This window comes from Physcomitrium patens, chromosome 21 (genome assembly GCF_059467195.1).
Source record: "Physcomitrium patens ecotype Gransden chromosome 21, ASM5946719v1, whole genome shotgun sequence".
NCBI classification, from domain to species: Eukaryota; Viridiplantae; Streptophyta; class Bryopsida; order Funariales; family Funariaceae; genus Physcomitrium; species Physcomitrium patens.
The window spans coordinates 4,715,948-4,730,756 of record NC_143430.1 but is presented as its reverse complement, the minus strand read 5'-3'; the positions used below and the strand labels follow the sequence as shown (position 1 = coordinate 4,730,756).

General features: G+C 35.9%; 1 protein-coding gene across 2 annotated transcripts; it reads right to left on the bottom strand.

The window, feature by feature from the left end:
* Positions 1-833: 833 nt before the first annotated feature.
* Positions 834-5,312, bottom strand: LOC112273974 (peptide chain release factor 1, mitochondrial). 2 transcript variants are annotated; one of them, XM_024503087.3, is made up of 11 exons: positions 4,883-5,312; positions 4,182-4,282; positions 3,750-3,848; positions 3,326-3,509; positions 3,041-3,089; positions 2,752-2,830; positions 2,552-2,626; positions 2,213-2,290; positions 1,750-1,908; positions 1,493-1,588; positions 834-1,316 (listed from the first exon to the last, which is right to left on the bottom strand). In XM_024503087.3, the coding sequence occupies exons 1-11, from the start codon at positions 5,043-5,045 to the stop codon at positions 1,122-1,124; spliced, it is 1,278 nt and encodes a 425-aa protein (XP_024358855.1). In that variant the 5' UTR covers positions 5,046-5,312; the 3' UTR covers positions 834-1,121. The 2 variants fall into 2 exon arrangements, with proteins under 2 accessions (XP_024358855.1, XP_024358856.1); XM_024503088.3 differs by lacking the exon at positions 4,883-5,312 and having other exon boundaries at positions 3,750-3,852; positions 4,182-4,280.
* Between the last annotated feature and the right edge of the window lie 9,497 nt (positions 5,313-14,809).

Here is a 14,809-nt window from a genome sequence, read left to right as displayed (position 1 = left end):
AGTGTACCTGAGTTGGTCCTCTTCATCATTTTGAAGTCCATGAATGATTGATTGCATTCTCTGGACATCTTGAGGAACTTTTTCTTTATATTAATAACATTGGATCCATGTTCTGAGGAGGTTTGGGGTGAGTCATTCAGTACAAGATTTGGTTGGATGAGGGCCAATCCAGCCCAGTTGTTAAGAGAGGCTGATTGTACTTTGAGCACTCCTTGGAAAGCCATCTGGTTCATATTGAACATGATATGCTACTTAAATGAGATTTTAAAATAAATAAATAAAAAACACTCATCCACTCAATGCAGTATGTGATATAAATTGTTTTGTCATAAATGGAAACAGGAAGCTTGAGAGAGCCAATGTACAATACACCACTGCTGGGTGGGGCAGTTTCTAGCCAGGGATCTAAACAGAGAATATTACTGATTTTTCTTCCTTTTTAATTTTTCCACTTTCTATTCCTTTCCACACATAGTAGAAGCCATGTTTTTATCTTTCTATAGTTTCTGTGTTACTATTGTGCGTCTATAGTGTATAAATTTGTGTATTATGATTCGGAAATATCTAATCTTACTCATAGTAAACAACCATATCAGAACCATACTTAAATATTGAAAATTAATGGAAGGTAAGAAAATTACATTAGCTATATAGATTCACTTGCCTTGTAATAGACTAGGTATTGATTAAATCAGGCACAACTGCAGTTGATGACTCAGCAAATCTATGATTACACGATTCAAATCCAATTCCCTAAAAAACCAGCAGAGAATTGTTTGATGTGCACTGCTGTGCCGTTACTACTTGAATAAGCTAGCGACAACGAAGGGCAATTGTCCAAGAATTTTAACCCTTTATTGTAATTGGGACTGTGAAATCAGGATATCTCTTGATGTATTGTAGTAAAGTAGCTGGACACTTGCCTTCAATACAAATTCATCCATCTAGAAGGATGCTATGATTATCAATATGGGATGTAAGTGTGTACTTCTTGAACACAAGAGGTTTGATCTCTAAGATTGCATAGAATCCCCAACCTCAAGCAATCCATATGGCTAATACACCATTCGAAAAAAGAATGCAGAGAAAAGAATGTAAAAAGGGAATTATGAGGAGCAGAATCACGATGTAGCCTTAAGAGATGCCAGAGCCGCAATCTCTTGCTTCATGGTCAAAGCATCTATGAAACCATCCAAACCTTCCCCTTGCATGATCTGAACGATGGAATGTTGGGTAATGTTTACGCGATGGTCAGTAACTCTCCCTTGAGGAAAGTTGTAAGTACGTATACGCTCTGATCGGTCACCGCTTCCAATCTGCAGTATAATAACCCCAATATAGACATAAGCTGAATTCATCATGGGTCTAGGCATACAGAGCATGAGCATGCAGATGGGTCAAACTAGGATGATCCACGAGAGAACATGCGGTGTTTGTGCAGTGTTACGCTGGCAGTGATTGTTTAAGGAAATTGCTTAACCCAATTGATTACCTGCTCAAGTCGAAGAGTAGACCGTGCCATGGCCTGCTGCATCCTCTCTCTCTCAAACAGCTTAGCGCGTAGCAATTTCAGAGATTTAGCTCTATTCTGTATATGGGAATACAATGTAAACTTTTAAAAAGTATTATTAAATGCAAGACTTGAGCTCAAAATACTCCACATCCTAGCATAACTATCTATTCCACGAATATCATGAACCATATGAAGTAATGACTACTCTGATACAACTTCAAAGGAGTACTTCGTACCATATGCTGAGAACGCTCATCCTGAATCGCAATAACAATGCCCGTGGGTAAGTGAGTAACACGAACAGCACTGCTGGTAGTGTTGGCATGTTGACCACCTGCTCCACCAGCTCGATAAGTGTCTATTCTAAGATCCTCATTCCTCATTTGAACATCAACCTACAGTTTTAACATGCTCAACACTGTTAATATGTTGAGTTCAAAACATCCCTGTTGTTATACGTATTTTCGATTCGAAGAAAATAGGATAGACGAGTGTTTTTTCAGACGTGGAAGGTTAGAATTCTACGCATAATTTTGAGGGGTGTTGACTCACGGATGAAAAAAGCGAGTCACACACACAAACACACACGTGTGAAGACAACTCATAGGCACAAGATACGAGCAAGGTTCAAAGTTGGCATCTCAGTGGCCTCAATGTGGATACGTTGTATTAAAGCCTTGAACGTATTATTATTCTTACTTCGTCTGCTTGTGGAAGAACAGCAACTGAGGCTGCGCTCGTGTGCACCCGCCCACTCTTCTCTGTCACTGGAACCCTCTGCAATTCAAACAAATACATCGTCTCTTAATCAATAAAATTCGTCTGCTCAACGATCCAAATTGTTGAGAAAACAGAATAGACATCGGCGGAAACAGAAACAGATCTTAGAAACTCCCAGTAAGTTAAGACACGTGAAGAACACTAAGTAGGCTAGCCAGAGGGACATCAATGGTCCCTTCACAGTAACGAGTATTTTCACATCTCAATTGCAAAGGTTGACTCAAGAAAGAATAGATAAACTCTCAAAACCACGGATACCTGGACTCTATGCACGCCACTCTCAAATTTGAGTTTTCCATACACACCATCTCCAGTAATAGAGGCACTTGCTTCCTGCATCGATTCGAGCGCAACTCAATACATTTCCTGATCACTGGTTAGGAACTTCAGAGTTTCCAAAAAGAAGCCTTCCCCACAGATATGCTCATAATGAAGGTGAAGATTTACAAGAAACGAACCTTGTATCCTTTGCTATTAGTCTGAGTTATGCTTAAAACCTCAAAACTCCACAACTTTTTCTGTGCGTATCTCTCGTACCTGCAAATTGAAAACTATCCAAGTTATAGATTAGAAGCTGCAAAGCAGCAATTAGCAGAGGTGTCCACCTATCTACTAGCCACTTCTTTATTCAAGTTTCAGTTCGTAGTAAAGTACAGAAAGCTCTATGGTAGTTAATGAGGATTTGGTTTATAACAAAAAAAATATGCAGCATGAGCATAATAGGGGGAGGAGGGTACGTGAACATACATTCTAAAAATGTCCGAAGCAAACAACGACGCCTCATCTCCACCAGTACCTGGTAAAGGTAAATGTAAGACTGATGCATAATTATAAGCTGCTTCTAAGGTTCTCAGTACTATTAACGACCTAAAAGCTATGAATCCGTGAAACAAAAACTTAAACCAAAAACATTAATACTAATAAAATTTATATCAAACAAACAAACCAACCAATCAACACTCTCACACACACCAACAACCTAGAACAAAACACAATAAACACCACAAGAAGAAGTAGAAGAAGGTTACGTACCAGCTCTGACCTCAAGAATACAACCACGACTATCAGCTTCATCTTTTGGGAGCATTAGTAATAGCATTCGTTGCAGATCCTCAGTTTCTAGATTGGATACAGAGCGCAGCTCTTCTGCTGCTGCTTGTTTCATGTCCTCGTCTTCCGCTGATTCCTCTATCAGCATTTTCAACCCTTCTATCTCCTGCAATAAATCAATACAAATCAGCGAGTTTCAATCACCAAATGAACACATTGCATGAGACTTCAGGAGGTCGCTGAATAATGACTTGTGAAGATACACTCCAAATTTTAAGTCCGGGAGCCTTGTAATCCTTAGATGTGTTTTGTCCAATAACGTTCATGTAAATACGATCCTTAAAACCTCACACATCACGCATTGATTTAAGCTAACCATGAAAGCGACGTTTAGAATGAAGTATACCTTGCGCGTATTTTTTAAGGAAGTAATACAAGCCATTAAGTCCTCCAGCTTGCTAAGCTCTTTGCTCAACCGTATAATTTCATCAGGACAAGCTGCAGACTGACTTTACACGACTCATTTTTTAGTCAGTTCACGTAAGCTTGTAATTACGAAGAGATAGGTGAACAAATGTATTTCTGAACGTAATACTCATCTCACAGCTAACACCTAGGTAGTGTTTGCAATCATAGAGTTTTACAATTCAGACAGACTTTATTGAGGTCTGCTAGTTAGTGATACAATATCACACAAAGTACTGAACATACCTCCTCCTGCAATTCACTTCTCTCTCGTAACTCCAGTAAAGAACGTTATGGCGTTACAATCCTAACAATTGTATGAAACTTACGCCTAGAATTGATATCTTTCACGCATCAAAAAGAGGTATCCTACCTCGGAGAGAGCCTGATTTAGTCGGGAATGACGATGCTCTATCGCTAACATCCCCCTCTCTACTATTGACAACATATCTGGTGAAAAAGGAAGCTGCCCTTCTGCATCACAAACTCACGACATTTTAGGCAACTTATCTTCAGCTCATAAAAGTTTTTCATTGCTGGGGTTTTCTAGTTTCACAGATCGTGTAAAACATGCTCTATGACGATTTAGGAACACCCATTTCGGTTCCTTGCTCAATCCTCAACGTGCAACGGGCTTGAATGCATTCTTCAAAGGCAACGTCACAACCATAACCTCTCACAAGGATGCTTACACTCGTATCTAAACCCCTCCAAATGAAGTTTATATCAAAAGATTATTTTTAACTGCAAGAAAAAATTCAGACTGCAGAATTTCCTTTCCCATCAACGACCTAATTCAGATTTCCTGGAATCCTTAACCCCTAAACCCTAGATAGCTCATCTGAGAGCATACATTTTCATCAGCACAAATATACAGCCAAACCTCCCACCGATCAGTTTCTAAGGGACGTTTCGCTTAACGAAATCAAAGGCGTCATCAGCCAGCACAAGATTTAGCAATAAAAATTACTCCACCAATTCAACTCCTAAACGAAGCTGCCAACTACTGCTGCTTGATAAACCCATCAACAAACGAACTCCAACTACACTTCCAGGAACCCAAAGGAAAATTACCGGCAGTAGAAAATCTTCTCGCGGTGGCAGGCCACCACCCATGTTTCGAACTGCCTCCAAAGACGCCATCCTGGGTGCGAGCTCGCTGACGAGCAATTCCCACAAAACGATTTGTGCATAATATGCGCACCGCATGCAGCAAAGGGAGTCTGAGACGCCTCATTGCGTCATCAAATTCAACAGCGAAAAGCACCAAGAGTTGTGATATGCTTCTCAAACGAAATATTGTGCTACACGCCTCAATCAACCGAGAAATGCAGGAAACTCTTTCCTATACCCGCAATAAAATGACTTTCGAAGCCCGCGTGAAGGGAAAGGATTGCAGCGTGCAAAGCCTGCGTTTCAGACTTCGTGAAGCATGATAGAAATTGATTTTGGCACGATCATCCTCTTCGAATGCATTGCCTAGCAGATCACCGCAAAGCTTTCCAGGAGTCGAAGTGTGTTCGGCGGAAGAACCAGATATTATCTGACGTCGGTGTGAACGCAGCTACATGAAAATGCATCTGGGTTTCAGACCAAACTTCACTCTCGATTTCTAATTTTACTCCAATCTACAAAACTAAGATATGCTTAAATCCATTGCTAGGACTAACTTAAAATAGAAATAAAATCATAATGCTGGAATATATATATATATATATATATATATACTTAAATATTCTAAAACGAAATGGTGAATGTTTTAGATTTTTAGTTTTTTTTTGCATTATTATCATAAGTTTCTGTATTTGACCATATTAGTGTACACTAGAATTTCTTTGAGCATCAAATTATTGTCTAGATGGACCAATCATAATTTTTGATATTCAATATAGTTATCATAGTATTGGAGTCTACTTTAATAACCAATTATGTATCAAATACATTGACTAGTTGGATAAAAAAAAATACATTGCTATGAATAACATTGGATACAAGCAAGGTGGGTGTAATCTTGGGAGTCATTTATTTTGGTACTAATGTGGGCATTTCAATAACAACTTTTAAATATTTTTCACTTTAATTTTTTTTGCGGATGTAATTCTTAATAAGATATTTCCACTACATTGAGGCATTCGATATTTTTTGTTAAGTCAATTGATATTGCTATTATGAGTTGCAACTTTGTTATAATACTTCTTCATTTGAAATTAGACTTCGGATATATTCTTGATCTAGGAAGAGCCTTCAGCTTAAAAAATAATTAAAATATCTAAAAGAATATTAGACTATAATCTCTCATGCTAGCCAACTTAAAGTATTTAGTCAATTGTCCACTAATCCTTTGGACATGTCTTAGATAGACCTAGTATATTATCTAGCTTGATGGCAAGATGATTTGATTGGACTTTTTCAATTTAGATTATCAAGAATAAAATAAAATTGTGGTTTCTTCGAAAACAATTCTTATATCAATAATTCTATATATAGATATTTTTGTTTTTATTTCACTCTTGTTCTACTTTTTTCTATCTGAAAAATTAGTTAAAAATAATTATTTCTATATCTCTAAATATGAAAATATTAATTTTATATATTTTATTTTAATAATAATAGCCTTCGTCTTGGCAGTGGACGACAACTTCAATACAAAGTTCTTTAGAAAGGTTATTCCATTCACAATGCAATGTAGGAACCTGCACAAAACCTCACCCATTGCCAAGAGACAATTTGGAGATACTATTGAGAGCAAAATGAAGACATTCTGCATTAGTGGAGGAAGATTGATTATAAGAAGATATAGATAAGATAGTTATATAGATAATTAGAACCATAGAAGTTTCTAGAATTGAAGTTAGGTTAATGGACTAAGTATGATCTACCATGGAACATTCTAAAGAAGATTTAAGGCAATTACTTAAGTAGGGCCTATCATAGAATCTTCTAGAAAAAGCTTGGGCAGTTATTTAGGTGGGGCCTATCTTAAAAACTTCTAGAAAAAGAATTTAAGGTGATTGTCTAGATGGGGCCCATTACCTAGGAACATTCTAGAAGGTCTAAGGTGGTAGGACAAGGTACAAATAGGATTAGCCAAGGCCTTTTCGGGCATGTGCTTTAGTATGGTTTTGGACCTTTTGTCTTAGTAAAGTTTGATTTTGCATCTTTTTGTTCAGATCTGTTCTATTCTATTTTGTTTTGTTCTATTTCTTTTTGCTCAATTTTGTCTTTTATGTCCTATTTTGTTTAGTTTCATTCAATTTTGTTCTGATTTATTTTGTCCTATTTTATGATAAGGCCTTATGTTGTTGTAGATTAAAAGGATCTTGAGTTTCTAAAATAGTCTAGTGTTGTTTTATTTATATTAAGATGAGTGTTAAATTGTTTACTTTTGGTACAGTAGTCATCATTTAGTCCAAGATTAGTTGTTGTTGTCATCCAGGGTATTTTATTGAGGCTATCACAAGCTACTCTTAAAAAGTTAATCATGAGATAAGAAGAAATTATGAAAGTAGAGTCTAGCACAGAAATTACCTTATAGAAGATATGACAGAGCAATCTTAGATGGAGGTTCAAATACAATACCTTTTATGCTAGATAGCTACCTTGCAATGGCAAATAGAAGCCTTCAGGACAAGAGAATTGACATCTGCTAGGTTGAAATTGAATAAGCTTAGTACATACTCTAAAACTTCAAGACAAGAAGATGTATGTCAATGGCTCTTCAACATGCAACAATACCTCCAACTATCTGGGATAGATACCAATGAAGGAATCATATATGCAGCCAATTATATAAGAGATGGGACAGCCATTTAGTAGAGGCATTGAATTCAAAGTTATGGAGCTCAAGGTGGATTTTGTGACTAGGAGGAATTTGAGACTGAGTTTAGGAATCAATTTCGATCCATCAATGCGAAGAAGATAGCATGCAATCAACTGACAAATCTTACACAAGTTAGGTCGGTGTAAGATTTTGTCTCCCGATTCAAGTCCCTATGTCTTCAAATTGACAATATTTCAAAGACAAAGATGATGGATCAATTTCTATGAAGTTTGAAACTTGGAATGTAACAACAGGTGGAGCTAAGAGATCCACAAACATTCAAAAAGACAATTTGGATTGCAGAGAGAGTTGATGCTATAGATTTTCAAAATCGTGGAGCATGACCTATAGTACGAAGTTCAATGCTCCTATATAATATTAGGATACAACAACCAATGCTAATGGAGATTGATGCCTTATAAAGATCATTCACACCACAAAGACGACAAATATTGATGCAAAAAAGAGTGTGTTTCTATTGTGGAGAGCTAGACCATCAGATTGGAGGTTGTCAAAAATATCAAAGTATAAGTATCAATAAGACAAGGCAAGTTCATAGTCTCAAAACTCACCAAGTCAATAATGAGTCAAAGCAAGAAAATGGGGCTGTCTAGTAAAGGCGTTGGGAGCCAATACTAGTGGTAGCCATTGTCTCTCAAAGACAAATGGCATAGCCTCAAAAAACTAAAAAAAAAGAGAGAGACAATTGATGTACCTAACGGGACTAATAAGAGGACAACCATCTTGAGTGCTTGTAGATTGCTACTCTATAAAATATTACTTTTTAACTGAAATCAACAATTGACTTAGAATTAAATCTAGAGAAATTAAGAAAGGAAGTATATACCTTGTAGATGACCAAGAGAACATATTGAATGAGACCTGTGAAGAAAAAACCTTGAGATTTACGAACACCTACATCTTAAGAAAAAAATTTAAGGTGACAAAGCTAAGGTATAATATTATCCTTGGTTTGCTATAGCTAAAAATGAAAAATAAGCAAGTTGATTGAGTAGCAATAGTAATGTCTTTTCAAGATGGAGCATGCAAGGTGACTCTTTGTACCTCTACATCGGGTGAAGACGAAAGACAATCTACAACCAAAGACTTACTAGTAGAGACAATGCTTATGAAAAAACAACTATAGCATGATCAACCAGCATATATGGTAGTTCTAAATCTTATATCATTGGTGGAAAAGATAATTGAAGGAATAGAATAGGCAGAACAATTTATATGGGAATATCAAGATGTCTTCCCAACCAACCTATCTAGTGGCGTACTTCCTGATCAAGGTACCTTTTTTTAAATAGAACTATTGTTTGGAGCCAAACTAACAAGTCAACCAATTTATTGCCTAGCACTATAATAACTTGAAGAGCTGCAAAAGATATTGGATGAACTCTTAGAAAAAGAATTCATTTGAAAAAGCACATCACCATAGGAAGCACTTGTACTCTTTGTATCTAAGAAAGATGGTGGACTTTGTTTTTGCATCAACTATCAAGGTTTCAATAAACAGACTGTTAAAAATACATATCCACTTTTACGTGTGGATGATCTTTTTGACCAACTTTGAGGTGTGACCATCTTTAATAAATTGGATCTTTGGAGTGGTTATTGGCAAATACCTATTGCAAGAGAGGATGTGAAAAAGATGACATTTTGTACATGCTATGGACATTTTGAATGGTTGATTTTACTATTTGGCTTCACCAATGCTCCAACATCTTTCAAAAATCACATGAACAAATTGTTTCGAGACCTTTTGGATAAGTATGTAGTTGTCTTTATTGATGATATCCTCATATATAGTAAAAACCGTGAAGAGCATGAGCAACACCTATAAGAGGTACTGTGCTCGCTATAAGAAAATTGCTTCTATTGCAAGCAATCAAAATGTGAATTTTAGAAGTCGAAAGTCACCTTTTTGAGGCATGTAGTGTCTTCTAAAGGCATGTGTATGGAACAAGATAAGGTGAAAGCAGTGGAAGATTGGCTAACCTTCAAAGATGCTTATGCAGTTTGCTTATTTTTAAGCCTTATTGGATATTGTCGTCCTTTTATTTGGCAATTTTCTCACATTGCTGCCTCATTAATAAGCCTATTGGAAAAAATTGCCCCATTTGAATGAAAACTAGAGTAGCAAAATACCTTTGATAAGTTGAAGGAGACATTCATTACTGCTCTAATATTGCAACTGTATGATCCTAATCTTCCTTGTACACTTAACATTGATGCTTTTGACTTTGCTATTGGAGAGGTCTTTCAATAAGATTTTAGTAGGGACGTTCAACTTGTGGCATATGAATCATGGTAGCTCAAAAAGATAGAGTACAATTACTCTATACATGATTAAGAAAAATTAGCGATTAGACATGCCACAAAGGTGTGGCAACACTATCTAATTGAGAAGCCAATGGTTGTTCGGATTGGCTATTGATCCTTGCTATATGATTTGCATATAGAAAATATGAAATTGTGCCATTATTTTTGGGAAGAAAAATTGTAGCTATTTGATATCCAGCTTGAGTATAAGCAAGGGCGATAATATACTGTGCCAAATAATTTATTATAGAGACCAGACTTGATATATATATATGTATGTATATCACTTTCAAAAGTAATTATACCAAATATATAAGTCTTAAGTTCCCAAAAATACCCAAAATAGGATAAGAAATACTAAATCCTTATATGTCCTTATGAGATATTATTCCCAAACTTCAACAACTCATATCTTTCAATTGGACTATTCAAACACACTAAAATTTTATAAAATATAGTAATATATTTCTACCAACTATCACAACAAATTGCAACTACAAATTCATCGCAAATCTTAAGATATCACCAAAATTCTAATAGTAGCTTCAAATCCTAGTTTTTATACACCTACGTCCAATTTTCTTCATATCTCACAAATTAAGCACTCAAATACCAAATTTTTTGTATGCATAGCTTTTTAATACAATAATCTACCTTCTTTAAAAGATTTGAGCCAAAAAATCGTCCTCAAACTCAAGATATGGCTCCAACTATTACTATAAATATAATCACTTACATACTACCTTTGATTTAGATGCATTGACTTCAACTCTCTATAATTTTTTCATCCGAATTCCAAATTTATCAAATAATATATTAAAAGTATAGTTAAAAAAGTATTTTTTCTAATTCTAATCGCCGATTCTTTTTTGCTTTCTATAAACGTATGTTATGCCCCAAAGAGTGACATTAGGCACGAAATTGACACCTTAATTTTGAGTACCAATAACTCCTTCATAAAAACTCCAAATCATACAAAATTTGCACCCAATCCATATCAAAAAACCTAAACTTGCTGACTTTAGCCTCTACAACTCAAATAACCTCAAAAGAAAAATCCTAATCTCTAATAAGGCCTTGGGCAGCCTCCTTGAAGCCCATTGGGTATGGCCTTTGACAAATAGGAATGAAGATCCTCATTCCTTGCCTTCATCCGACCATGCCTTCATTTCATCCCTCCCAATAAGCCTCCTATTAGTTAAGATTTTCATCTTTAGGCTCTAATCTCCTTTCAAGGCTTCATACTAAAAATTTAGGTCTTATAATATTATTAAATGCTATAATCAAAATAGATAAAACTCAAAATAAAGTTTTTTAAATCCACTCTCTTTAAATTAATCTATTAATCATTCTAAGACTTATGAATATATTATATGTTCTAACTAATTTTTACATATTATAAGCAATTATAATATGACACTGTAGATGTCTCATAATCATACTGCAGTTGTCATCTTTGTCGATCGATTCTTCAAATAACTCTACTTGGCTACGGTATGCTTGGGTATTGATGTCCCAATACTTGCACGAGTCTTCTTTGATACCATCTTTTGTCACCATGGATTACTTCATATAACTATTTTAGATTAAGATCCATACTTCATAAGAAGTTTTTGGCAAGCTTTATTCAAGCTACTAGGTACATATCTTGTCATATTTATAGCCTTCTATCTCCAAACAGATGGACAATCAAAGCGAGCAAATCAAACCTTGGAAGATATGTTGTAGGCATTTGTAGGGATTTATCATAATGATTGAGATGAATACTTGATGCCTTTGAAGTTTGCTTAAAATAATAATATTCAAGCAAGTACCAGTGATTCATCATTTTTCTTAAATAATAGTGAGCATTTGATTACGCCAATAATTCTTCATTGTTCCATCGACACCATCAACCCGGCAAAGGAGGAATTTATACAACAGCTTATAATGGCCTTATAAGATGCATGGTACCACCTCTTTACTACATAGATGTCCAGGACATATACTAAGAAGTTGTAGAAGATTCTAGAAGGTTCTAGAAAAGCTTTGTAGTTTGTAGAAGCTACTTGAGAAGTTTTCAAGCTCATAAAAGCTGCTTGATATGCTTCCTAGTTTGTAGAAGCTACTTGAGAAGCTTCTTAGCTTGTAGTATATATAAGAGTCGAGTTTGAGGGGATCCTCATTCTTGACAATACACCTCTTGGGGCTCTAGCTCACCTCTCTAGTGTTGTTTTTGTACTCATCTGATTAATCTACTTCTTCTCGATTCTTCTTGAGCTTCTTGTTTAGATTTCCAATTAGTATTCTAAATTTGTAATAGTTTGTCGAAAGTACATTCATCTTTCATATCAGAGCTAATTCTTTCTTGTTAGAGTGTGGATTATGCCTGTGCTTGAAGGTATTGGCATTTTAGAGGTTGCAGATTACCCTCTTCTAAACTAATATTTCTTCTATTATAATATTGGAGTCTTAACTTTCTTGGAGAGAATGGATTGTCCCTCTTCTTGAAGGTTTTAAGGTATTTTAGAGGTTGCACAGTACCCTCTTCTAAACCAATACTGTCTTCTTGTAGAGTCATTTCTTTCCTTCTCTTAGAATGACCGAAGGTCAAGATATTAGTATGACTGAAAGTTTGAAGTCCAAATTGGACGCCATTATGAATGCTCTTGCTATGTTATCACAAAGAACTGTAGAGATTGAAAGAATCATTACAAGACTTCATAATGATGGAACATCCGGGATGGCACAATCAAGGATTCATTAGCCTCAAGCTTCAGCACCAAAAAAAGCAGCCTTGCCTCTAGTTCAATAAGGACCGTTGGTCTTACAATGAAAGGAACCCCGAATTAGCCTTCCAAATAAGTTTGATGGTACGCGTTCTAAGTTTTGAAGTTTTGTTAATCAAATTAGATTGATAATAGCTTTACAGCCCAAACGCTATCTAACGTAGGAGTCATATATTAGACTGGTTGGAACTTTGCTCACGGGACAAGCTTTATTATAGTTTGCTCATTTGTTTGAGAAAACATCGTCAATTTTGAACAACTTCAAAACTTTTTTGGTGGCATTTGCAGAAGCATTTGACAAACATGACAAGGCACAATGGGCTACAACAAAGATCCGATCCCTACGACAAGGAGCACGCTTTGCGACAGTCTACGTATCAGATTTCAGATAATTGGCATGCGACATCAATTTGGACAAGGAAACATTGATGAGTCAATTTTATTGGAGCTTTAACGACGGCGTGAAGGATTTGTTATTATCTCTTTTCGATCCGTAAATGCTCAACAAAGCCATTAGCCAAGCTATGAAGTACAATAACAGTCTATTCCAACATCACCAAGACCAACATTTAAGACAACATACGGCTCACCATGCTCTAACTATGTCAGCAAGCACTGTGAATTCACATTCAGAGATGGAAGACATGCAAATTGATGTGGTACGTGTCAAATCCCTAACTCTAGAAGTAAAAAAGTGGCATATGGAGAAAAGACTATGCTTGTATTGTAGTGAATAAGGCCATAAAGCTGAAAACTGTCCTAAGAAGCAAAATCGACATATTGTCAAGACCAAAGGCACGTTTATTCAGGAAAACAAAGATGCCCAATCATAATAGGGACCGTGCGGCTGGATAATTCAATACCACAACAACAATCAAGTTCTTCTCTTTCCACTCAGCCTGTCCATTACTTTATCATTCTTCTATCTTTTGGCCCTCAGAAATAAAAAAAACCTTAGCGTTATTAGATTCAAGAGCATCTACTTGCTTTTTAGATAAAGAATTTGCTAAGCGTCATGAAATTCTTTTAGTACGAAAATCTAAACCTATTCACGTAGAAGTAATAGATGGACGACCTTCATTGTCTGATAGTATCACCCATGAATGAGAACCTATAGAGGTGACGTTTAAAGACCATAGTAGTTATATTATTTTTAATATTATTAGAACCTCGTCAAACCCTGTTATTCTTAGTTTTTCTTAGTTAGAAATATATAACCCATTCAAAGATTGGATGTTATAAAGGATGACATTTCCTATAGAATATTCTGAAAGTAAGCCTATTAGAAGATCTCGAATAAAAAAACCCTTATTTATTGGAGCAAGAGCATTTGTAACATCGTCCAAAGAAGACACACCGTTTGTCATTTATGCGACTCTAACTAGTGGAGAGAAGATTTCAACAGTAAATATATCAGAGTAATATAAGGATTTTGAAGACGTGTTTCAAAAGAAGAATGCTGACATGCTACCAGTGCATCGACCATACAATTGTGCCATAGACTTACATGAAAGAGCACAACCACCTTTTGGCCCAATCTACAATTTGTCACAGACGGAGTTAGCAGAGTTACGAAAGTACATTGATGAGAATCTAGCCAAGAACTTCATTCATCATTTGAAGTCGCTAGTTGGAGCACCAATCTTATTTGTGAAGAAGAAAGATGGCTTGTTGCAGATGTGCATGGATTATCGAGGTCTCAACAAGGTGACAAAGAAGAATCGTTATCCATTACGCTTGATATCAGGTCTTCTAGAGCAACTTAGGTGTGCAAGGATCTTTACAAAGATTGATCTAAGGGGAGCTTACAACTTCATGCATATCAAAGAAGGAGACGAATGGAAGACAGCTTTTCGTACAAGGTATGGCCATTTTGAATATAATGTCATGCCTTTCCATCTTACCAATGCTGCAGCGATCTTTCAACACATGATGAATGACATCTTTTGAGAGCACCTTCACAATTTTGTTGTCATCTATCTGGGTGATATTTTGATATTTTCCAAGAATATAGAAGAGCATGAAAAATACGTTTGTCTAGTCATTGAAAAACTCCACAAGCAAGGACTTTATGCCAAGTTGGAG